The sequence below is a fragment of the Amphiprion ocellaris genome, chromosome 19, assembly GCF_022539595.1.
Source record: "Amphiprion ocellaris isolate individual 3 ecotype Okinawa chromosome 19, ASM2253959v1, whole genome shotgun sequence".
NCBI classification, from domain to species: domain Eukaryota; kingdom Metazoa; phylum Chordata; class Actinopteri; family Pomacentridae; genus Amphiprion; species Amphiprion ocellaris.
The window spans coordinates 26,052,173-26,075,981 of NC_072784.1; the positions used below are offsets into that span (position 1 = coordinate 26,052,173).

Sequence of the window (23,809 nt, forward strand, 5' to 3'; positions counted from 1 at the left end):
TTACTGGCACACTATTTTAATGAAAGATCAGGTTAAAATAAAAACACTTTAATGAAAGAAGCGGACATTAAAAAATCACCATAAATATGCTACATTACCCTGATCACGCTTGGCTCTAACAGGAACTAGCAAATGTATCTGTGAGAACAGCTCGGTGTTAGGGAAATACACATAGAAAGGATAGATCTCATCAGCATTAAGTAGAGGTGAAAACATCCCAACTGTGCAGTGGAAACTCTAGACGTGAACCAACTCCAGACTAATGCTTCTCAACACTGTCCAGCTTAAGACATCTCAGCAAACACTGCATGCACATACACACTCTCTCTCTCACATACACACCACACACACACTCTCTTGCTCTCTCTCTCTCTCTCTCACACACACATTCACCCAGACAGGTTTACCTGCATGCAGAAGACACTCATACTTCAGATTTAAGAAGTGTTGCAGGTGTGATTTTTGCATTACTAATTCCACATCCTGATTGCCTTTGGCAAAATATAAACAAATGTTACTGATCTTATCATAAAAACATGAATTTCACAGATTTAAAAACAAAACAACAAAAAAAACCCAAGCCCTCACAATGCAATAAACATCCCCATACCCTCACATCACTCAAAAAAATGATCTATGGGTTAAACAAGCCTAAATACTTAGTTTGGGCCGGATAAATCTAAACTCGAAGGGAAAACCCACATATCTGCATCCAATGTGTAAGACGATCAAATTATTTGACTTGCGCTGGCCTCGCTGTCACATGGCGAGGCTGTTCTGTGGTCACTGACAAAGGTTTGATCACTAATACACTTGAAAAATCCAACACGCACTGGTGCCTGTGCGACTACATCTCCCAGGTTTCCACACACAAACCCTGCACTCATTCAGTCCATGTCCCGGCACAACTAGCAATTGGGATAGCAATATCAGCAAATGTGTTGTTGTGCTCGCTGGAAAAACATGAAGAACACATAAAGATAAGGCATCACATGCTATTCTTGGCGAAGCTTTATGAAGTGATAAAGTGTGGCACAGCGATGGCTCGAACGCGGGATGAAGAAAGCTACACTGGAACCCTTTTAAGTTGAGGGGATGCAACTTTTGAAAAAGTCATGAAGAAAGACGAAGATTTCCCTCTCAGTCCCAACCATTGTCCTTTATCATGTGGGACAGCTCGATGATGTACTTCCCCTCCTTGTACTTCTGACTCAGTTCAAAGGCTTGTTCCTGCAGGAGGAGGGTGCAAACGGTTGTTCAGAGAAGACAAAAGTGTAGCTTAGAAATAAGACAAATGTAAAAAGGTTTCACAATTTCAAATCAATCTGAATATTCATTTCAGTCTGTCAGTTTTACCCATTAAAATGACACACTGAATCAGCTGAAACATCAGTGCATCAATGGACTAATTTTGATATTGAAAGCTAAATAAAAGGAATATTCTGACAGATTTGGGTGTGTGAAACATTATTGTACTTTTTGGATTGCAACTTTTGCTGCACATATTTGAGGTATTTTTTTCTGGATATATTTAGAATATATCCCCTTTGCGCCCCACAAGTCGTGTCCTTTTCCACAGTGTAAGCTGATCCATTCCAACCCCACAGTGTTTGGAATAGCATCCCCACCTTCCAAGCATGATATCCCAATTTTCCTAACTGGAATTCTGACTGGATGGCTGTCTCTATTCCTTTGGGAATCAAGAAAAAGAAATATCTGACTGGTTCTACAGGCAGCCAAAAAAGTAACTGCAACTGGTCAATGTTCGTGTTTATCCTACATTTCTGCCCTTTTCAAAAAAACTGAATGCGCCATTTGCTCATTTATTTAACTAAAATGAAAAGTGAACTCTTGAGGTGGCCTTAAACTTCAATGTTGACTGTTTTTTAGCTAAATAATAACTTGCATTTTTCCCAAAAAGAGGGTACCATAGTTAATGTGTTAAAGTGGCATTGAAAACTATTGTCTGTTACTACTGTAATTCCTTACAGAAATTAAAAAATACATACGCCATCTTGCAACAACATCAAAAAGTGCATAAAGTTGTATTTAGAGTTTGGTGTTGAGCAGGTAGGGTGTAGGTTTGGAGCACAATCACTAAGAACGTAACATCAGAGCTACAGAGACGACTACTAGAACTGTAACTGGTCATCTCTGGCTTTTTCTGATGCTGATGGACACTATTGAGAGTGAAGTAAATGAAGTAGAAAAAAAAAAGAATCAAGCAAAGCCATCTCTATTACAAAACTTCTGGTTATCTTCTTCATTGCAGTGAATGAACAAATGGGAACATTCACGCTTTTAAAACTGATTAAATGACTAAAAAAATTGTTGCACAAACTTACATATTTCCAGCCCAGTGTGGTGTGGCAGTTTTCACAGTAGATGTCGGCCACCGCGTGAAGTCCTGTGAGCAGCAGCCTCTCCTCTGCAGGTCCACAGCCAACGTTCACCCTGAAACAAATTCAGTCCGGTCAAACAAGACCATGATAACGATCAAACTGCTCTGCTTAGCTTGTACTACTGTGACCCTAAACCAGAGGTGTCAAACTCATTTTAGCTCAGGGGCCACACTGAGCCCAATTTGATTTCAAGTGGGCCAGACCAGTAAAATTACAGTAAATAACAATAACTGCAAATTTTTCTCTTTTAGTGCAATAAAATTTCACATTTAATGAACTATCTTTTTACAAAACCTTATGAAAAACTTGAAATTTCTCAAGAGAAATAAGTGAAATTTAAACCATATTATGCCTCAGTTTATCATTTACACATTACAACTTACAGATCACAGGACATCTACAAAGGCACAAAACATTTAGTCATAGGTACCTGGAACTGAATGATATAGTATTTTACTTTATGATCAAAATGACAGAAGTCTGACAAAAATAGACGAAAAACAACAAAAACAAGACAAAATATTACAAAAATGAGACACAAAATGACAAAAACGATACACAAAACAAAAAAATTTGACAAACAAAAAAAACAAAACATTTGACAAAAAAGTTAGAAAGTGACAAAAAAATGGACAAAAGACACAAGCGAGACAAAAAAATGACAAAAGCGACAAACAAAATGACAAAATAATAGATAACGCAAGCGAGACAAAAAACAAAACGGTAAAAATTAAACACAAAACAATGAATAAAGCAAAACACAAAATGACAAAAATAAGACAAAAAACCTAAGCGAGACAAAAAGGAAACACAAAACTACAAAAACATGAGACAAATGACAAAAGTCAGACCAAAAACCAACAAAAACAAGACAAAATACTACAAAAATGAGACACAAAATGACAAGAGAACAATGAGCAATATAATATTTTATTTTTTGATCAAAACAACTTGTCATGGTCTAGAAATTATTTAAAATTTATAGTTTTACAAATTTAGAATTTGCAGTTAATGTCTTCTCTGTAATTTGTACATTTTACAAAGTCGTCCCGTGGGCCGGATCGGACCCTCTGGCAGGCCACATGTTTGACACCCCTGCCATAAACAGTACAGGAGGACTGTACTGTTTCATCTCCCTTAAAGGGGATGAAACAGTAAAAGGTAGGACACTTTTCCATGAATTTAAAGGAAAGCCTCACTGAACACATCAAGGCTTAAACTGAGTATTTGCTGAAGTTGGATTAAAGTTATTTAATTGGCTCACATCTCAGTGTGCATTCCTGACCCACTAACCCAGGAGTGCCGTGACCAAAGGGAACTCACCCAACGTCAGGGTTCACTCCAGAGCAAATCAAATTATCTGTTCACAATGTGGTCTGTGTAAACATATTTAATACTGGGAATTGGTTTTCACAGAGAGCTAGACTATTTCAGAAACACGGTCCTGTGAAAATAAAGATACTAGATATCCCAACAATAGGAATAGTTAAGAAAATGGGTTTTTAAAGCTGTGATGAATATAAAATCAGCTGTGAGACTAACTGATTTCACTTTTTGCTTGTCTGCACTGAGATTATAAAGATAAAGACAGGAGCTGAACCTAAAGTAAGATTAGCTACTTTTGTGTACTTAATGTGAAACATGTGGTAGTACTTCAAAGTAAAATACTCACACAGAGTTGAAGAGGTAGGCTCGGCCCTGGCTGCCTTGGAAAGACTGGAAGACAAAGAAGGAAAAGTAAAATCAGGGAAGGAATGCTGCAAATGCCCACTTAACATGAAGGGACACCTGAATATTAAGAAGAAAGGCGGGCGGCATACTAACCTTGGAGATCAGATCGTCATGGTTGGCCAGATGGGCACGGCAGTGCACACAGCTGTACCGACGGTGGCAGGAGTCCAGGTAGGCCTGGAACGTCTTGGCCTTCGTCAGCTTCACCATGTCTGAGGAGGCTGATGGTAGGAGGAGACACGAGGGTATTTAATTGTTGTATATGGATTTGTGATGTAGTCATACTGGCTAAGACTTCCATGTGGTTAATCGAGCTTCAGCGATTAATTGATTAGGTGTCGACTGTTAAATTATTCTGCATCATTCTGACCACTGATTATGTCATTTGAGTCATTTCTAAGGGGGAAAAAAAAACTAAATTCTCTGAAGATTTACATGTTTTTTCTCTGCATCTCAACAACAGTAAACTGAACAAAACAATGTGCAAACAATGGACAGAAAATATTTGACACACTAACATTAAAAAATAATGTTGAGTTGCAACTGCGGGTGTTAACCATAAACACATATAAGTCCTTGCTGCTTTCCTATTCAAATCTACACAACTTTTACCTTATCAAATCCAGAACAAAAGACACAAACAGGTTGTCCAGCAGCTTTTAACACTGATAGCAAAGAAACATTGTAAAAGCTTTATCCTGACATAATATGACCCAACTGCTGCAGGAAATAAGGTGGTTATCTGATCATATGATGCCCACAATAAATGCCAGGGCTTATTATCAAGTTAGTGTTTTAGCCACATGGATCAATCAGCTGCGGGTTAATGATAAAACGCTCATGAAACACAAAAATAAAAACTAAACCACCTAACTTACAAAATCTGGTTTACTCACAATTTAAACTAACATGATTACTTTGCTCATGTCAATATTTCCTTTTTTTTTATTTTCCTGGAAGAAATCGGGCAAGCTCACAGCTCATTAAAAAGAACCCCACAAAAGCTGAGTGGTACACTTTGTGAACAAAACATCACAATTATGTAATTTCATTATGCCACTGTGCAGAATATTAAACAGGGCACGTATTATTAGTTGAGACTAATGCTGGCATACAGGTTTGGGCACAGTTGCTTCCTGGTTCATACTAGCTTGCACAGATGCAATCGGTTAACCCGAATTCAAGCCCTGGCAACGTGTGCCGCGCAGTTTGTGCACCATCCAGCACTGGTGACCGTTTGTCAGTCGCTTTTATAATCACACATGAGCCCAAAAACGACCCGAAGCATCAACACGATGTGGTTCTGACCTAGCTTGTGTTAGCTCAGCATGCTAGCTCCGCACTGTAAGCACACAACAGCAGCGTAGATGCGCATTGCATGATATTTTTTCCGGCGTCTGTCCACTCACCTGATAATACCAAAGCTGCTCACGGTCTGCACGGCAGGATGGATGTGGCTGGCAGCCGAAAAACACTCGATAAAAGGGGGTGAGACGCCGCAGGTCAGTTCGGTGTAACGGACCACCACGCGCAGACAGTCCGAACAAAAAAAACCAAAAACACACGCAGCCCTCCGGTTTGTTGCAGCGGAGCCCGTTTACCCGCGTTTGTTTGTTTATTTTTTTGAACCAGCTCTCCAAGTTCCTCCACGGCCTCGGTTGAAACGGGAGCTGGAATCCGACAATGCTGGCAGGCTGACAGGCAGAGAGCGGTTGCGGACCCGGTGGGAGAAAAATGTGGTTTGTTTATGAAAACACGTAGAAGAGGAAGTCTGAGGAGTGCAAAACAAACGGCGACCGACCAATCACAGGCGTCCCGTGACGTCTAGAATGTGGGTCAACCAATCAGAGGCGACTTCACATGAGCCTTTTATGGAATATCAGTTGATTGCTGTTGGTCCAGTTTCATAAATGCTGTTCGTGGGTTATCGTTTCCTGCTGTGGGTTTGGGATAAAAGTGCCAACAGTGACTGACAGAGCAAGAACAAGAATTACTTGTTATATGACTAGATTGACTGACTGATTTCTTTATTTTCGTGTCATGCGCACACACTTATGGGTGTAGAAGACACCAATGTACATTGCAGGAGTACATCCAAAACACACATTATTCTGCTGCATTTATGATGTATTATGAGGATGGGCAATTTCTCAGTATCCACCTGAACACTAGTACAAGTAATGATAAAATTCTAGAAATTTTTCTATTGAAATCCTGCCATGAAAAAGGTTGGACAGGGATCTCTGTGTTTTGTTTAAATTATACTTCAAATAAGGTTCCACACTGTATCTATCCTTTAAAAGGCAATAAGTTTGTCATTTTGGCTTATACCAAATATCTAGATTCAGTAAATCTTTAGTATCTCTGTGCAGGAAGGATGTGGAAGCAGTTGTTGTGGTTTCTTCATTACTTTGCACGTCTGACTTGAGGTTGTGTGCGTGTTGCATGATTTAAAAACAGGATTCCCCCAGCAGAGCACCCAACCCCTGAATAAATTCTGCAAACAATTCCCACATCAATTCACATTTTATGGATAAATTTAGCTGTTTAAATGTTGTTTGTTTGATGAAGCACTTTACATTCTAAACATCATTCATTATATTTGTAAACTCATCTGCACTAACTTGTCATTTGCACTTCCAAGCACATTCTCATTTACACATTTCTGTATCACTCTTGTATATTCCGTTGATTATTTTTTTGCATATTATATTTTAGACATTTTTATTTTATCTTACCTCCACTATATACGCTAATATTCTGTGTTGCTTTTTTGTTTATCCCTCTATTAAATATCCATGCTGCTTTATTTACTTTCCCTCTAGGGATTAATAAAATCATCTAAGATTACAAAGTAGGCCTGCTACTAATGGTTATTTCCATTGATTTGGGGCTGCAACTGTTGTGAGATAGTAAGCCAGATTACTGATTTTCTAAATCAGACTTATGGATTAGTAAGTCACACATGTTATCATTTTGGCTCAGGACGTTTAAATTTAGATTCTGTTTCTTAAGCTGCACAGTGGCAGCAAGTAGTTAAATATTTATGATATTTTGTGTGCAAAAGGTGCAATAAAAAACAGGTGAAATATCAATATGAGAGAAGTGAAGTGGTTGATTATGATAAACATAGTTAAAAGTGATGGATCCAAAGATTAAATTATGAGTTATTAAACCAGAGTTTTGGTTTTCTTTCTCAGACTTAAGCGTTAGTCAGTAACATCTTATCGTTTTGCCTCAGGTGGGTGCATTTTTGTTTTAGTGTGTAATGAGAGTTTTATCATTAACCACCAGCTGGTAAGTCTATGTGGCTAAAATGCTAAATTGATTGTAAACCCTGACATTTATTGTGAGCAGCATCTGATCAGGTACACACTAAATGTGCTGCAACACTTGGATCAGATTATGTCAGGATAAAGCTTTACAGTGTTGTGTTGCTGTTATCAGATGTACTAAACCTGTTTGTGTCTTTTGTCCTGGATTTCCTTACCGGTAGGGCAAAGGTTAATCTAAAAAAGGAAAGCCACTTGTGTTCCACAGGACCAATCTGTATTTATGGTTAACCACTAGGGCTGCAACTAAACGTTATTTTCATTGTTGATTAATCTGATTTATCTCGATCAATAGATTAGTTTATATCATTCATATGTATCCTTATATCATATCTGTTATTCTATATCATTCATATATATCCTTATATCCATATCTTATGTCTATTAGTATAGCATGTTTGTTGTACCTGTATGGTATGCTTATAGCATCCCAATAATCTGTATATTGTCTCTACACTACCATTCAAAAGTTTGGGGTCACTTAGAAATGTCCTTATTTTTGAAAGAAAAGCAGTTTTTTTCAGTGAAGATAACATTAAATGGATCAGAAATACAGTCCAGACATTGTTAATGTAGTAAATGACTGTTCTAGCTGGAAACGGCTGATTTTTAATGGAATTTCTACATAGAGGTACAGAGGAACATTTCCAGCAACCATCACTGCTGTGTTCTAGTGGTACATTGAGTTAGCTAATGGTGTTGAAAGGCTAATTGATGATTAGAAAACTCTTGTGTTATAATTATCATATTATTATCTTTTATTCACGTGCTAACATAATTATGTTAGCACGTGAATAAAAGTGTAAGTTCTCACGGAAAACATGAAATTGTCTCGGTGACCCTAAACTTTTGACCGGTAGTGTATAACCATTCATATATATCCCTATACTATTTCTATTGGTATAGTATATTCATTGCACCTCCAACTATACATCACAATCTGTAAATGTGTGCATAGCATCTCAATATTACGTACATTATGTCTCTAACAAACCATTCATATTTCATGGTAATATTATATCAATTCTCATTCACCTGTCATCTTTGTACATTTTGAAAATCTTGAACTTGCTGCTTATTGCACTTTTGGTTAGATGCCAAACTGCATTTTGTTACCTGTATGTGTACATGTATAATGACAAAAAAGTTTAAGCGAGTTATTTTTCCATAAAATGTCAGAAAGTGGTGAAAAATGTCGATCAGATGATCAAATGCCTCAAATGCCTTGTTTTGATCAACCCCAACAGCTTTAGTTTACTGTCACAGAGCAGTAAAGAAACCAATAAATGTTGAAATGCAAGAAACTTGAATCAAATTTTTTTTATTTTTTTAAACTCAGATGATCAAAATAGTTGCAGATTACCACACTGAAGTCTTAGCCAGTATGTCTAGAACGATAGCACAAGTCACAAAAAAATGCAACAGTCTAATCATTTTATATTTTTCATATGAGATGTAATTCATTAATCTTAGCAGCTCTAGAATATATTGAAAAATTTTCATCACAAATTCTCCGTTTGTCTAACCAACAATCTAAAACCCAAAGATGTAACATTCCAGTAAGAATTAATAAAGACAAACATCAAATATTTGTGTGATAATGTGAAACCTCTGATGTTTGGCTCAAAATAATTACTTAATGATCAAAATTCATCATATTTGGGGTAATTTATTAATCAACTAATTGTCTCAGCCCTATTAAAAAGCGTTCCATTTATACTGTCAGATTTTCTTTTGCCTACAAACTCCATTTTACAGTGTTCACTCACAGTGTGTGCTCTGTAGGAATGTAAACCCCCTAGATTCCAAGAAACAAAGCTAATGACATCCTCTTGTTTTCTTTACTGGGTCACTTATTCAAACGTTTGCTCTTTGCACCTCAACTGTTCTAAAGACCTCAGTTAACACAGATCCACTTATACTGTATTCCATTAACTCACTCGTCACACTGCAGGGCGCAGCCAACCTGGGCAGAAAAATACAGCCATTGTTTCACCAACAGATGATTATTTTCACAGCTGGACTCTGACCGTTGCTGCCTGGGAGAAACCAGGACATAGGTGAGGTTTACTGCACATGCAAGCCTTCGGTCTTCAGGTGAAAGAAATGGATTAAAAACAGATGCAAAACCCTGATTAGCTAACACTGCACGCATATATGGGTGTATATATGGTGCCATTAAATGCCCATTTTCTTCACTTTTATTTCCATTTTACAGCCAAAAAACAACATAGAAGCAAAAATCCAAGTGGTTTGTCCCAGATCGTTTTTCTTTTTTTGAAGTCCAGCACTTACTTAAACCAGTCAAATAATGGCAGAAAATAACATTGGACATAGTCAAAACAAAGTCACGTTTGCTCTCTTATTGTGGGTGACCATGATAAGGCTGGTTAAATATTCACTCCCATGATTTGCTGCTGGCAGAAATCCATGAGTGGTGCTTTGAATACAGACCTGTTTTTTTGATAGCTTGTGGGTGAAGGCCGTAGAAATAATCTAACAGCACCACAAACAAATCATTCTATCAACAGTGAGGAGCTGAAGTGATACCTTTGTCCTCACTAATACTGATCTTGTCATCGTTGAGGAAATGGACCTCATGATTCTTGTATTTTTGTCTCTTTGGCAGTTGTCGCTTCGTTTTTATACACTGCCATTTCTCGCTGTCATGTGTCGGTATGTTCGGGTTCAGTCCTGCCTTCTGTTTCTGCTGAGGTAGTTCGACAGAAGAGCTGGATAGTCACTCATCACTCCTGTGGCTCCCAGTTCGAATGCTGCCTTTATATCTTCATCTTTATTGCAAACAAATAAATGCACCTGCAAATATAGACATATTAGTGAAAGTTAAAATAAGTGACTATCGAAAAAACTGAAATCCTTGAGCATCAGAGAGCAGCTGTTCAAGCTAAAGTCTACACAAATAATAGCATGGCGTCATATTAATGCATTGCAATAATATATGCTATCAGTGCCATGGAAGTAGCATTTTGATGTTTTGCATAGGTAAAATATACATTATACTGCACTTATTCTAAGATATAGATTACCATTCAATTTCATGTTTTCCATGTAAACTCACACTTTTATTCACGTGCTAATATAATTGAACAAGAGTTTTCTAATCATCAATTAGCTTTTTGTTAGGGATTGTGAGTGAACAGCCTTTTTCAAGTCCAGACATAAATTCTTTAATTGGATTGAAGTTTGGGCTCTGACTTTCATTAAACCATTTTTGTGTAACTTTGTTTCTACTTTGGAAAAATCTGTTTTCACTTTGACATGAAATAGATTTTATTGCCAATTCTTGTCAAAACAACCAAATTAAATTGTCCATAATTCAATTTTGAAAAGAACTGGAAAATTTCCAAGGGGCTGAATCCTTTTTATAGTCACTGTGCAGTGGATTTATTTATGACATTGCCAAGTACTTTATTATGGATTCCTTCCTATTGGAGAAACAGTCTTTTAGCTCAATGTTTCCAACATCAATTACACAGATGTCATAATGACGAATAGATGATTTTCCAGCAATTTAAGGCATATTGCTCAATCATGTACACATGTACAAGCATTTCAAGGTTCTCTGTCATTCCTGGCTCTAACACTGAAACTTGGCTACGTTCTTCTGGAATGTGGAGCAGTTCTGGGAAAACACATCTATTTATATCATCCATTCGTCAGTGTTCAAATGCTGTGAGGCACTCAGCAGCTGACAAGGCGGCAGTCGGCGTATAACTTCATGTGTTTAACACGCTCCGACTGTTCGGTGGCCGCTCATGGCCTGAGAATGGGGCTGATCTCATCACAGCAGAGATTACTCACATCAGGATGGAGGTGATGCATTCAGGACACTCGCAGCGGTTGTGTGAGCTCAACTGTTTGTCATAGCTGAAATCATGAGGTTTGGGGATTGAATGAAGTTGATGATGTGGAGACCGGCGAAGCAGCAACAAGGATTAAAACATCAGACATTCTAGTTTTAAAGTGTTTATCGATGAATTAGGATGATTTGAGGTTTTCCTTCCACTAATCATCAACTGCATCTTCAAGTGCAGGACCTAAACATGATCGAGTGGAGGTTCTGTCCAACAGTGGCTCAGCAGAGCAGGATTTCAGTAACGAGGTGTCCGTTTTGTCCACACAGTTAAAGCATGAACAGGTAAACCATTTAAGGGCTCTCTTCAAACTAAAAACCCAAGTCTGGTTAGAAAAAGTAGGGTTTTTTTTTACCGTGTTACACGTCCATATGGATTCAGACATCCAGGTTTTCATACTTAACAAACAAGAGGAACTAATCCTGTCAGTTTGCAGGGTGGGGATTTATGTGTCATTGTTCTGCTCCAGATTCGGTTTCCAGTTCAAACATGTATGACTGAATCACTCCAATATTCTAACCTGCCGTTCTGTAGCACAAAGTAGTTTTATAGTGTTTGAGCAGGGTCAAAGGGGAGCTGGTGTGCTCCAGCTGCAGCAAATGGGTTGGTGTGGATAGAGAAAGAGGTAAGGATCATAGATCTACACATGTGGAAAAATTGTTGGTACCCCTCGATTAATGAAAGAAAAACCCACAATGGTCACAAAAATAATTTGAATTTGACAAAAGTAATAATAAATAAAAATTCTATGAAAATTAACCAGTGAAAATCAGACATTGCTTTTGATCCGTGGTTCAACAGAACTATTTAAAAAAATAAACTCATGAAACAGGCCTGGACAAAAATGATGGTACCCTTAACTTAATATTTTGTTGCAATCACTGCAATCAAACCATTTGTGTAACTGTCAGTGAGACTTCTGCACCTCTCAGCAGGTATTCTGGTCCACTCCTCATCAGCAGACTGCTCCAGTTTCTCAGGTTTGAAGGGTTCTTCTCCAGACACCATGTTTCAGCTCCTTCCACAGATGTTTAATAGGATTTAGATCAGGGCTCATAGAGGCCACTTCAGAATAGTCCAATGTTTTCCTCTTAGCCATTCTTGGGTGTTTCTAGCTGTGTGTTTTGGGTCATTATCCTGTTGCAAGACCCATGACCTGCGACTGAGACCAAGCTTTCTGACACTGGGCAGCACATTTCTCTCTAGAATACCTTGATAGTCATGAGATTTCATTGTACCTGCACAGATTCAAGACACCCTGTACCAGATGCAGCAAAGCAGCCCCAGAACATAACAGAACCTCCTCCATGTTCCACAGTAGGGACACTGTTCTTTTCTTCATATGCTTCATTTTTGTGTCTGTGAACATAGAGCTGATGTGCCAAAAAGTTCCAGTTTTGTCTCGTCTGTCCATAGAACATTCTCCCAGAAGCTTTGTGGCTTGTCAACATGCAGTTTAGCAAATTCCATTCTGGCTTTTTTATGATTTGTTTTCAACAATGGTGTCCTCCTTGGTCGTCTCCCATTAAGTCCACTTTGGCTCAAACAATGACGGATGGTGTGATCTGACACTGATGTACCTTGACCTTGGAGTTCACCTTTAATGTCTTTAGAGGTTGTTCTGGGCTCTTTTGTTTCCATTCCTATTATCCGTCTCTTCCATTTGTCATCAATTTTCCACATCCAGGGAGGTTGGCTACAGTCCCATGGATCTTAAATTTCTGAATAATATGTGCAACTGTAGTCACAGGAACATCAAGCTGCTTGGAGATGGTCTTATAGCCTTTACCTTTAACATGCTTGTCTATAATTTTCTTTCTAATCTCCTGAGACAACTCTCTCCTTTGCTTCCTCTGGTCCATGTTTAGTGTGGTACACATCATGTCAACAAACAGCACAATGACTACTGTAACCCTATAAATAGGACGACTGACTGATTACAAGTTTGTAGACACCTGTGATGCTAATTAGAGGACACACCTTGATTGAACATGTCCCTATGGTCACATTATTTTCACTCTTTTCTAGAGGTACCATAATTTTTGTCCAGGTCTGTTTCATGAGTTTATTTTTTAAAATAATTCTGTTAAACCACGGTTCAAAAGAAATGTCTGATTTTCATTGGTTAATTTTCATAGAATTTTTATTATTATTTTTGTCAGATTCAAATTATTTCTGTGACCATTGTGGGTTTTTACTTCATTAACTGAGGGGTACCAACAATTTTTTCCACGTGTGTATATATTTGTATAGGAAGTAATTCACGAAGAGTTGCATTGCAGCCATTTTAAGGCTTTTATGGGAATTTTAGTAGACAATTTTCATAGAAAACATGTAATTTTGAATCACAAGTTGAGTTTTTTTGGCATTAAATCCCTAGAGAGAGACTTGAAAGCTCAAACAGACAGAACACCTGTTCTGCACAAATCAACATTTGTATTATTCTTCCAGTTATTCCCTCAAAATTAACTAATCCTGTCAGTCTGCAGAGTGGGGATTTCTGTGTCATTATTCTGCTCCAGATCCGATTTCCAGCTCAAACATGTATGCCAGTATTATAACCTGGCGTTCTGTAGCACAGAGTAGTTTTTTGTGTTTGAGCAGTGTCATAGGTGAGCTGGTGTGCTCCAGCTGCAGCAAATAGGCTGGTGTGGATATATGAAGTTGCACTGCAGCCATTTTAAGGCTTTAAAGGGAATTTCAGTGGATTATTTTCATGAAAAAACGTCTAAACATGTAATTTGGATACATGAGATGAGTTTTTAGGTGTTAAATCTAGAGACGGACATTAAAGCTCAAACAGACATGGCATCTGTTTTGCACAAATCAACATTTGAATTATTCTTACAATTATTACCTCATCTTTTAATGGTTCACAATTCTTATCTATTCATTTCTGTCATCATGTAGGAATGTCATACTTCTAAACATTTTTTTGCAATGGTACGTTATTTTAATATCTAGCATCACAACTACAGATAAAAATGCAAGATGTTTATTAATATATAGGTGGGGCAATGTTGACTAATAGATGACAGCACTCTAAAATCTGTAGCGTTTATACAACATTTTTGGGAAATATGACATTTATGGCAGAAATGTAATCAGAAGCTATAGTTCAACAAAATAAAAAGTTAGCCAGGTGCTATCCTGACTGCAGCTCTTGCACAATACACTCATACAGCTGAAAGTAACAGCTGATGTAACCCTACATCATCACCTGTGCGTGTCAATCTTTTCTGATGCAATCTGTAAGAAACATTTTTAGTATCGACGCCGATGAATTTTCCTTGAACAGTGGCATAAACACTTGTGACGATGGTTACTTACCTGAATTCCACGAGCTGCGAGGTGTTTAAAAAGACTCTTCCTCATAGTTACTCTGCAATTAAAGCATACCAAAACAATGAAAACATATTGTTTACACAAATTTCTGCAAACATGATTTAGTATTTGTTGTGTCTGAGGTGTTGAATTTGAGATTTGTTGCATATAAACTACCTCACTGCATTTTAAAATGTTATAAATCTGCATAGATCAGCTCTGATTTAGGCTATGTAATTGGGTAAAAATGTTTCCAGGAAGGTATTCTGGGAATACCTCTTACATATTGCTTTGTAAATTTCAAAAAGCAAAACAAATCAGCTGTAAGAATGCTTTTCAAACGTCACTTACTTGTCCAACAAATACACGACTACTTTGTTTCTCAGGATCGGCTGCTCAGGAATAAACGTCCTTCAGCACACAGAAATGAAGAAATAAACAGAAATGTGTACTTTAATACAGTTATCTCAGGTTAAATCTACAAATGAAGGTAGATGGATGAGCAGAGGATGAATTACAGCCACAGAGATCACAATATGTTAAAAACTCTGTAAGGAACAGAGCATACAGTGTCATAGTCTGAGCAGAGATACTTCAGTCTGTATCTGGCTTTAACAAGAAATACCTTATTGTGTAATGAGACGTGCATAAAAACAATCATTGTCTCAACATGCAACGACACACACTCCTGCAGTCTGACCTGTTGAAGATGTGCGGCAGGTAAAACTGCAGCAAACTCTCTCCCAGCGGCACAAAGGGCAGCAGGCCGCTGTAATAGAGAAGCAGAAGCACCACGCCTCGGCTCATAGTGAAGCTGTATGGCATGGAGTCATTCTACGAGGAAGCAGAGACAATTTTTGTAAATGTGACGCTGAAAAAGAAAAGAAAAGAAGACACAGCTAAGCTGTCAGATTTCTAAAAGTCATACAGCTAAATCTCACATATTTAGATCAAATAATTGGAGGAAAAGTGTATTATTTTTTGTGAATGAGCAATATGGTGGTGCATAATGCTGTACAGCTAACTTTGTCTCCCCCAGCTGGTTTATTTACCGTCCTGCGGCATTCCTCCATGATGGAGGATTTCACAGAAGCCCACACAGTGATCTCCTCCCTGTTGTAGCGTTTAACCAGGTCAGATATCTGCAGAAAAGCAGTGAGTTGAGCAACAAAATGCAAAAGCACTGCAGAAATGATGAGATATGAAGGTGAAACAAGGTGAGTGAAAGTAAGTTTGAGTATAAATGAGTGAAAAAGCACTTTAGCTCTGAAGTATGTAAATTATTCACAGTTTATCCACCTTAATACCATATTAAGAGACGCATCGTCTTCGGGACAAACAAGATTTTTCCACATAGGATTCCAACTGTCATCTAAATATATGAAAATCAACATTCCTCACTCATATTTTAAGGATTTTTTTCAGGTAAGAGTTGTTTTTTATTGTTGTTTGTCTGCTTGTTTTAATGTGTTCTGCACCTTTTCTATCAGCTGGTGGTTGTTCTCTTTGACCTCAATGCTGACAGGCATCTCGGGGAACTTCCTGAACACGTCCTCCAGCAGAGCAAACCTCCTGTCTGCACCGCTGCTGAACCGGCCTGGAGGATGGGAGGGGTGGAAAGCACACACACATGCATAAACACACATGCATAAACACACACACACACACACACACACACACACTGACCTGTTTTCACATTCAGAGGCTTATTGTTAATCTCTGAGAATTAAAAAAAGTGAGAGGAGGAACTCGCCTGAAAAAAATGTTACCTCCAGTCGCTCCTTGTACAAAGGCAAATCCTGAAAGAAGCAGATGAGATATAAAAAGTTGAAAATGATAATCACAAAAAGAATTTACATGCATCTCAGAGTAGATAGTGTCTAATCTGTCACAGTTTCTGTCACACTCAGAAACTAGCTCTGTTTCTTAGGAAAAACTGACATGAATACAAACAGCACAACCACTTTTGGAGATTATTGTAAATTTTAAACAGTTAAACACGTCTCTCTTCTGTGAAGAAACTTAGGTGGCTGTTCATATTATGGCTGACTTGGATTTATGGCAAAAGACCACTTAAATGTAATAATCAGTCACAAAAACAACCACATCTGGACCAAAATAAAGTTCAAGTCAAGGTCAGCCTGAACGGAGGAAAAGGAAGAAGACTTTTGGGAAATTACAGCTTGTTTTCATCCGGCTTGAACGTTCAGTTAAAATTAAAATTCTTTAGAACTTAAGATCACAACCGTTCAGACTATTACTACTTTTAATAGTTATGCTGATGAGTAAAATGCATGAAAAATATGGAAATCATAAATGAAATTATGAATGATCAAACATATGATTGAAATATGACATAATCAACACAAGTAAAGGAGTTTCTCAACTACAGTTGCAGGTTTACTCAGAAAAATCATTCAGCAAATATAGAAATCCAGCTCCAAGATACAATCTTTAGTAATCTTACATACACTTACGTACACTACCGTTCAAAAGTTGTTCGGTCACCCAGACAATTTCATGTTTTCCATGAAAACTCACCTTTATTCATGTGCAAACATAATTGCACAAGGGTTTTCTAATCATCAGTTAGCTTTTCAACACCATTAGCTAACACAATGTAGCATTAGAACACAGGAGTGATGGTTGCTGGAAATGTTCCTCTGTACCCCTATGGAGATATTCCATTAAAAATCAGCTGTTTCCAGCTAGAATAGTCATTTACCACATTATTAATGTCTACATCGTATTTCTGATCCATTTAATGTTACCCTCATTAAAAGAAAATCACTTTACTTTCAAAAATAAGGAGATTTCTAAGTGACCCCAAACTTTCAAAAGATAGTGTAAGTAATAGAATATTTTGAAGGGAATAGTTGGAATTTCATGCAACTGTCCTGCATGTTGCAATGAAAATGGAGGCTTCAAACCTCATCCTGGACCGTTGTCCTCAGCAGCAGGATCCTACCTGTAGCTTGAGGGAGGAGACAGTGACGTCGTGGCCAGTCTGCCTTCGCAAATTCTCATCATGTGAGACGACCACGTGTCCGTCGTTTGTCAGGTGACAGTCCAGCTCCAGCATCTGTGTTCCCTGTTCCACGGCACTGACAACACATAGTGAAGATAAAATAAAACAGGATGCATGCTTTTGTTTGGTACATGTGAAGTGAGAAAGCTTAGTAAGCAATTTCTTAAAATGCTGTACAACAAATAGTGAAAGATAAAAAGATGTGCTGTTTTTCTTTTGAAGCACAAATCTACTTTGCACAGTTTATGATTCAATGTTTCAAGGCAGCAATAATAAGCAGTAGAATAGACATAATTGATTCCAAGATTTTCATTTTGAGGCATGCAATGAGATGTTAAACATTCTAACAAAACAGATTCTTAAACTAATTTGTCACATTTATGATGATGTATTATGAGTTTGGACAGTTTCTCAATATCTACCTGAACACTAGTAAAAGTAAAGATAAAATTATAGAAAAAATGTACTTTCTTTGTGAAAAGTCTACAAATGCTTTATCTATAATGTTTGTGAATACATTAATATGATTAATTGATTTCTGTATTTTCGTACCCAACCCTCTCGGGTTTACGAGACACAATTACACCAGCATTGCAGCAAAACATCCAAAACACACATTATTCTGCTGCTCAGTTCTCAAACTAAATATGCTGCTTTTTATCACAGGCCTGGCAAAGAAATTCTGCCATGAAAAAGGTTCCCTTTTTAAAACATAACTCAAGTTTTTCATGGTCATCCAACCAAAATAAATCAGTTTAAACAGAGGACATCTTACTGAAAAGTTCCTACCTGATATCTTCGTCTACAGAACAGTAAAACATAAAATGAACCTCATTCTCAGCTTCACCTAAATTACACAGCAAACAAGCAAGTCAACATTAAACCTCCCAGTCTCTAAAGCGGATGGTAATGTTCTTGAGTGTAACTGTGCACACAGGGATCTCTGTGTTTTTGCTTAAATTACACTTCACTTAAGGTTCCACACTGTATCTTTCCTTTATAAGACAATAAGTTTGTAATTTTGATTTATACCAAATATCAATAGACCAAAATAATAAAGTAAAATACAAAATAAAAACGACAAAAATGGAATACACATAACAAGCAGGTAAAGATAAAATTACTACACTACCATTCAAAAGTTTGGGGTCACTTAGAAATGTCCTCATCTCTGAAAGAAAAGCTTTTTTTTTCTTTTTTTTAATGAACATAACATTAAATTAATCAGAAATCCAGTCTAGACATTGCTAATGTGGTAAATTACTATTCTAGTTGGAAACAGCTGATTTTTAATGGAATATCTCCATAGGGGTACAGAGGAACATTTCCAGCAACCATCACTCCTGTGTTCTAATGCTACATTGTGTTAGCTAATGGTGTTGAAAGGCTCTGATGATTAGAAAACCCTTGTGCAATTATGTTTGCACATGAATGAAAGTAGGAGTTTTCATGGAAAACATGAAATTGTCTGGGTGACCCCAAACTTTTGAATGGTAATCTATATCTTAGAATAAGTGCAGTATAATGTATATTTCACCAATGCAGAACATCAAAATGCTACTTCCATGGCACTGATAGCATATATTACTGCAATATATTAATATGACGCCATGCTCTCTCAACTATTCGTCTAAACTTTAGCTGGAACAGCCACTTGCATTGATTTGTTTGTAATAAAGATGCAATACAATATACAATACAATAGTGTATACTGTAGTTTAAAATGCACCGATCAGCCACAACATTATGACCACTGAGAGGTGAAGTGAATAACATCAATCATCTTGTTATAATGCAATTTTCTGCTGGGAAACCTTGAGTCCTGACATTTATGTGGATGTTTGACATGTACCGCCCATTTAAACATTGCAGGTCAAGAAAACCCTCAATCACCCATGGCAACAGCAGTCCTTGATGCCAGTTGTTACCCTCAGCAGGACATTGCACCCCTACACACCGCAAAAACTGCTCCGGAGTGGCCCAGGGAACACAACAGAGCTAAGGCGTTCACCTGGGTTCCACACTCCCCAGATCCAGCATCTGTGGGATGTGTCAGGATCAGCCTGATCTAGATAAGTTCCACCCTACAACCCACAGGACCCACAGAATTCACTGCCACCATCCCCAGAGGTCCTGAGTTCATGCCCCACTGGGTCAGAGAAGCTTTAGCAGCATAAAGGGGACCAACACAAGATCAGGCAGGTGGTCATGATGTTTTGCCTGATCAGTGTATTTAAATGCAATCTGCTTCAGGTAAATTATTCCACAACTTGGTACCATAACTGATAAAACTTCATCCTGCATTTTCATTGTGGTTTTGTGCTGCCTGGAAGTCGGCAAAAGAGAATCTCGGTGACACGAGGCAGCAGTGAATCAGTGAGCCAGTAAGAGCTTTATATACAAGTAGAAAGAATTTAAAATCAATTCTATACGAGATGGAGAGCCAGTGTAGTGTTGCCAGGACTGGAGGGATGTGCTCCTTGTTCTTTGTTTTTGTCTGCTGACAAGCAGTCTAGTCTATCTGTGATGAAAGCATGAATCAATTTTTCTGCATCGAACTGAATGAATGCCACGTTATTCACTTTGAATGTGGCATAAAACGTAAATCAGAATTTAAAATAACACCTGGATTTGTTGCTACTAGTTTGATACAGGATATCTGACTATGAAGTGAGTGTGTTGTACTCTTAGAATTTCTGTCTTTCGTTTAGTTTTAGAACAATAAAACTCAACATAATCTCTAACAATCATTTCTCTATATGCTGAGGGTAGGTATTTAGGTTTCTAAAAGTTGACTCTATTACTCTACAAAATCTGTCCTCTAGAAATAGCTGAATACAATCTTTGTCCACAGCTGTTCTGAGAGGATCTTTAGTTCAGTACTCACTGAGTGAATGCCTCCATGGTGCTTTCTATTCTCTCTCCGCATCCTGAAAAACAAACACAGGAGTCAGGGCTGATAAAGACACAGGACTATAGGACAACAGCTGCTACATTTCATCTGTTCACCTATTGTTGCAGAGTTGAACAACTGCTGTTGAGGACAAAACAGCAAATACAATTTTATATAATTTCACATTCATTCAGCATCATCAACATCTGGCAAAAAATACTAGATTATTTAAAATGTTCCCAATACATGCAGATATATTAGGACTAGAATGGAACACATGAACTGATGTTTGCATAGTTTTTAATATGGACATTGTGGCATTTGCGAAAAACTTTTTCATTAATAAGTTCAGTTTTTACCCATATCAATAATTTGTGCAAACATCAGAGACACCACATAGGAAAACATCCTTGTAACTGCTGGAATAAATGCACCTTTAAAATATGTGAAACAAAAAAAAATACTTAAATAACTGTCTTCTTGGCAGATTTCCACCCAGCATAAGCATTTATGACAAGGTGAATATTGCAGCTGTTTGCAATGCCTGTGTTATAATCATGTTCTGAATCAGTTTGATCGTGAACCCTCCTGCCTCTTACCTCCTCTGTGTGAAATGTGCGTGCAGTAGAAAGCTGTGCGTTTCCTCCTGTGGAGAACGTGTGGGTTCTTCAGCAGGTACAGCGAGGTCAGAGTGTATCCTCCCAGCGCTGGCAGGATAAAATACAGAAAACTGCTCATCCTTCCCTGCAAACATGGATTACCGACAGAGTCTCTGTAAAAATCTCTCAGAGGGGGACTCGCTCTCAATCCAGCAACAACTATGATCAAACAGAATCAGGCAGAGAGGTGTGTCGATGTTTATCAGCAGATTATTAAACCAGCAACCCTCTCTGAGCTTCCGAACAACAGTGACCAAATCCAAAAGCTGTTCTGAAGAAAACCAGCTGTCTATTGCTACAAGATGAGAAAAAAACTGGACAGACTGGTCAGACAGAAGAAATATGTCCCACCTTTGCTCACATCTAAATCAAGTCTCCATCTTACTCGCTCTTAGCAAAGACACCTGAAACCTTGAGAGCTGTAAAAATCTGTTAATGAAAGACCAGCTCATAACCCAGAGTTCACTTCTCTCTCTCTGGCCTCTCCCCTGCCACTGGCAATACTATTCCACTCTTTGTGAACTGCTGTTGTTCACCTGGGAGCGAATGGCTTTTTGCATATGTCATATCTGCGTGCTACAGACACTTTTCTAGGATTTCTTCTATTGTGCTTTATTGTTGGGAGTAGTGCAATATGACAGAACATATTAAGCCCCATGATGATGCCTCAGGCACCATCAAAAGAGTAAATAAACCAGTTGTTGCAATTTATTGTCCTAGGTGTCCTGTTTGGATTTGAACATAACCAGATAATTGTGAACCATAAAAGGCATCACAGGGAGTGCAGCAGGCTCCTTAGCCTGTATTTGACAAAAGGGATGTGGCACATGGAGATATGTAAACCAAACTCTGACCCACATGGCCAGAAATGTGAAAAAAAAAAAACAAAGTGTCAACAAGCACGAATGCCTGCCATACATACAGCACAAAGTCAGCAGTATATTGTTCAGCTTCAACAACAAAGCTGGAATGTGACAAACAATGGTGCGACAGGCCTGGTTTTCACCAGAACAGAGAAATCTATTCACTGCAGGGCACTGCAACTTTCCAGCTTTTTCTTAAATTACAGGTTTATCTTTTTTGACATGCAAAAAGCATCAGGTACCGTACTTTTATTTACATCTTCTAAAAGCTTTTAAGCAGACCACAGTGCTGCGAGACTGTGGGAATGAAAGAACCAGTGAAGAGGAAGTCAAGCTCAGACATGGTAAGGACAACATGGGAAAGCTGTGCAGCAGGAAAAGCAAGTTAGCTTTCATGTTGAAATATGCATTTCCAAGACTTTCAGGCTTTCAGTTCACTTCTGAATCAGCTTGGATAGATTTGAGTTTGTCACATCTTAGGTGTTGCTAAAAATTTAGCAGTTTCCTGTGATAAGCAAGACATTTTCACACACACCCAAATTATGACTGATTTCTGTCTAAAAAGTTAGCCACCCTACCCTCAGGCTAACTCAGAGCTAAGAGCCGGGTTTCCATGGTAACAATCAGTGACACCTGTTAACCAGTGTTTTCGTGGTAAAACTGGACTCAAATCTAAAGCCCCTGCTCCCCCTCCTCTTTAGCCTCACCCCAGCCAGTCGAGGGAGACAGCTGCCCTCCCTGAGCCGGTTCTGATGGAGGTTTCCCTGTTAAACGGGAGTTCTTTCTCTCCACAATTGCCATGAAAATCTGCTGGGTTTCTCTCCTAGACTGTATGCAAAGATGAACAAACCCTCCATGATGCCACCCACAGGTTTCCTTAACGGCGGATTTGAAGCTCAGTGTTGCGTCTCCAGTCGTCACCATCTCCTCTTAACTCCCAGCTAATCCAAAAAAAGCTCCTGTGATGACACCCACCGGTTAGTGAAAGTAGCAACGCCCCTTATTAATGTGTGTCCTCATAAAATTAGGGTGAGATATATGAAAATCCATTTGTCCCCGTACAGCTGTCATGAGTGGGGAAATTAGCAAAAGATGCCAAAACTGTTTTGTACCAGGATGTTAACAGGTTCATTTCTGCTGTAAAGTTGGAGATTTTAACATGGGGGTCTGGTGGGTTTATCCACCTTTAAAGCCAGCTTCAAGTGGGTATTTGAGGAACTGCAGCTTTTGGCACTTCTGCATTAACAGCAGTTTTCAGTCTCAAAGGCTTGGGTTCTATTTATATATTTTTCACCTTATTATTTCAATTTGTCAGGTATATTTGCAACGTTATTCTTATTTCTTTATTGGAAAGCACTTTGGATCAACATTTGTTGCTTTAAATGTACCATGTCAATAAAGGTGACTTGACTAGCAATAAAAAAGATCATTGGTGACAGTAACATGCTTATCCAGTGTAATAAATGATCAACACACGAGGTGCAATAACTAGTTTTTTTTTTTGCTGTTCCGAGTTGCTTTGCATTAGTTTGTGGCCATTTCAAGTGTCTCAGGTTACTTTTTAAGTCATTGGATGCAGCCATGTTTCTTAATCGTAAACATCTGCAAGAACATTTTTTTTGTTATTTTTTAATTTATTATGCACATTAAGGACTGCACTTTCAATTTCGCTGTTCTCATGACAATAGAGACATTCTGATAT

At 38.1% G+C, this 23,809-nt stretch overlaps 2 protein-coding genes across 6 annotated transcripts; both read right to left on the reverse strand.

The window, feature by feature from the left end:
* Positions 1-5,908, reverse strand: ypel3 (yippee-like 3). Of its 2 annotated transcripts, none has more exons than XM_023265390.3 (5): positions 5,543-5,908; positions 4,227-4,345; positions 4,075-4,118; positions 2,346-2,454; positions 1-1,230 (listed from the first exon to the last, which is right to left on the reverse strand). In XM_023265390.3, the coding sequence occupies exons 2-5, from the start codon at positions 4,341-4,343 to the stop codon at positions 1,141-1,143; spliced, it is 360 nt and encodes a 119-aa protein (XP_023121158.1). In that variant the 5' UTR covers positions 4,344-4,345; positions 5,543-5,908; the 3' UTR covers positions 1-1,140. The 2 variants fall into 2 exon arrangements, with proteins under 2 accessions (XP_023121158.1, XP_023121157.1); XM_023265389.3 differs by having other exon boundaries at positions 4,227-4,354; positions 5,543-5,903.
* Positions 5,909-8,770: 2,862 nt separating this feature from the next.
* On the reverse strand, positions 8,771-22,979 carry gdpd3a (glycerophosphodiester phosphodiesterase domain containing 3a). 4 transcript variants are annotated; one of them, XM_023265420.3, is made up of 11 exons: positions 22,958-22,979; positions 21,185-21,292; positions 20,580-20,622; positions 17,633-17,768; positions 16,418-16,463; positions 16,143-16,261; positions 15,717-15,806; positions 15,365-15,498; positions 15,016-15,075; positions 14,671-14,722; positions 8,771-10,282 (listed from the first exon to the last, which is right to left on the reverse strand). In XM_023265420.3, exons 1-11 carry the CDS (start codon positions 22,962-22,964, stop codon positions 10,154-10,156), a joined length of 924 nt encoding a protein of 307 aa, XP_023121188.2. In that variant the 5' UTR covers positions 22,965-22,979; the 3' UTR covers positions 8,771-10,153. The 4 variants fall into 4 exon arrangements, with proteins under 4 accessions (XP_023121188.2, XP_054861410.1, XP_035801875.2 ...); XM_055005435.1 differs by lacking the exon at positions 22,958-22,979 and adding an exon at positions 22,815-22,953 and having other exon boundaries at positions 21,185-21,329; XM_035945982.2 differs by lacking the exon at positions 22,958-22,979 and adding an exon at positions 21,596-21,752 and having other exon boundaries at positions 21,185-21,329.
* Positions 22,980-23,809: the final 830 nt, after the last annotated feature.

What these genes read in the sequence shown, in the direction of transcription:
- ypel3 (XM_023265390.3), bottom strand. Translation starts at nt 4,343, where the DNA reads ATGGTGAAGCTGACGAAGGCCAAGACGTTCCAGGCCTACCTGGACTCC. An exon ending in ATGACGATCTGATCTCCAAG is followed by an intron (nt 4,119 to 4,226) that starts GTTAGTATGCCG and finishes TTTGTCTTCCAG; the next exon opens with TCTTTCCAAGGCAGCCAGGG. An exon ending in GCCTACCTCTTCAACTCTGT is followed by an intron (nt 2,455 to 4,074) that starts GTGAGTATTTTA and finishes AATTTGTTTCAG; the next exon opens with GGTGAACGTTGGCTGTGGAC.
- gdpd3a (XM_055005435.1), bottom strand. Translation starts at nt 21,323, where the DNA reads ATGAGCAGTTTTCTGTATTTTATCCTGCCAGCGCTGGGAGGATACACT. An exon ending in TCTCCTCCCTCAAGCTACAG is followed by an intron (nt 16,464 to 17,632) that starts GTAGGATCCTGC and finishes TGCTTCTTTCAG; the next exon opens with GATTTGCCTTTGTACAAGGA. An exon ending in GTCGTGTATTTGTTGGACAA is followed by an intron (nt 14,723 to 15,015) that starts GTAAGTGACGTT and finishes CTTTAATTGCAG; the next exon opens with AGTAACTATGAGGAAGAGTC.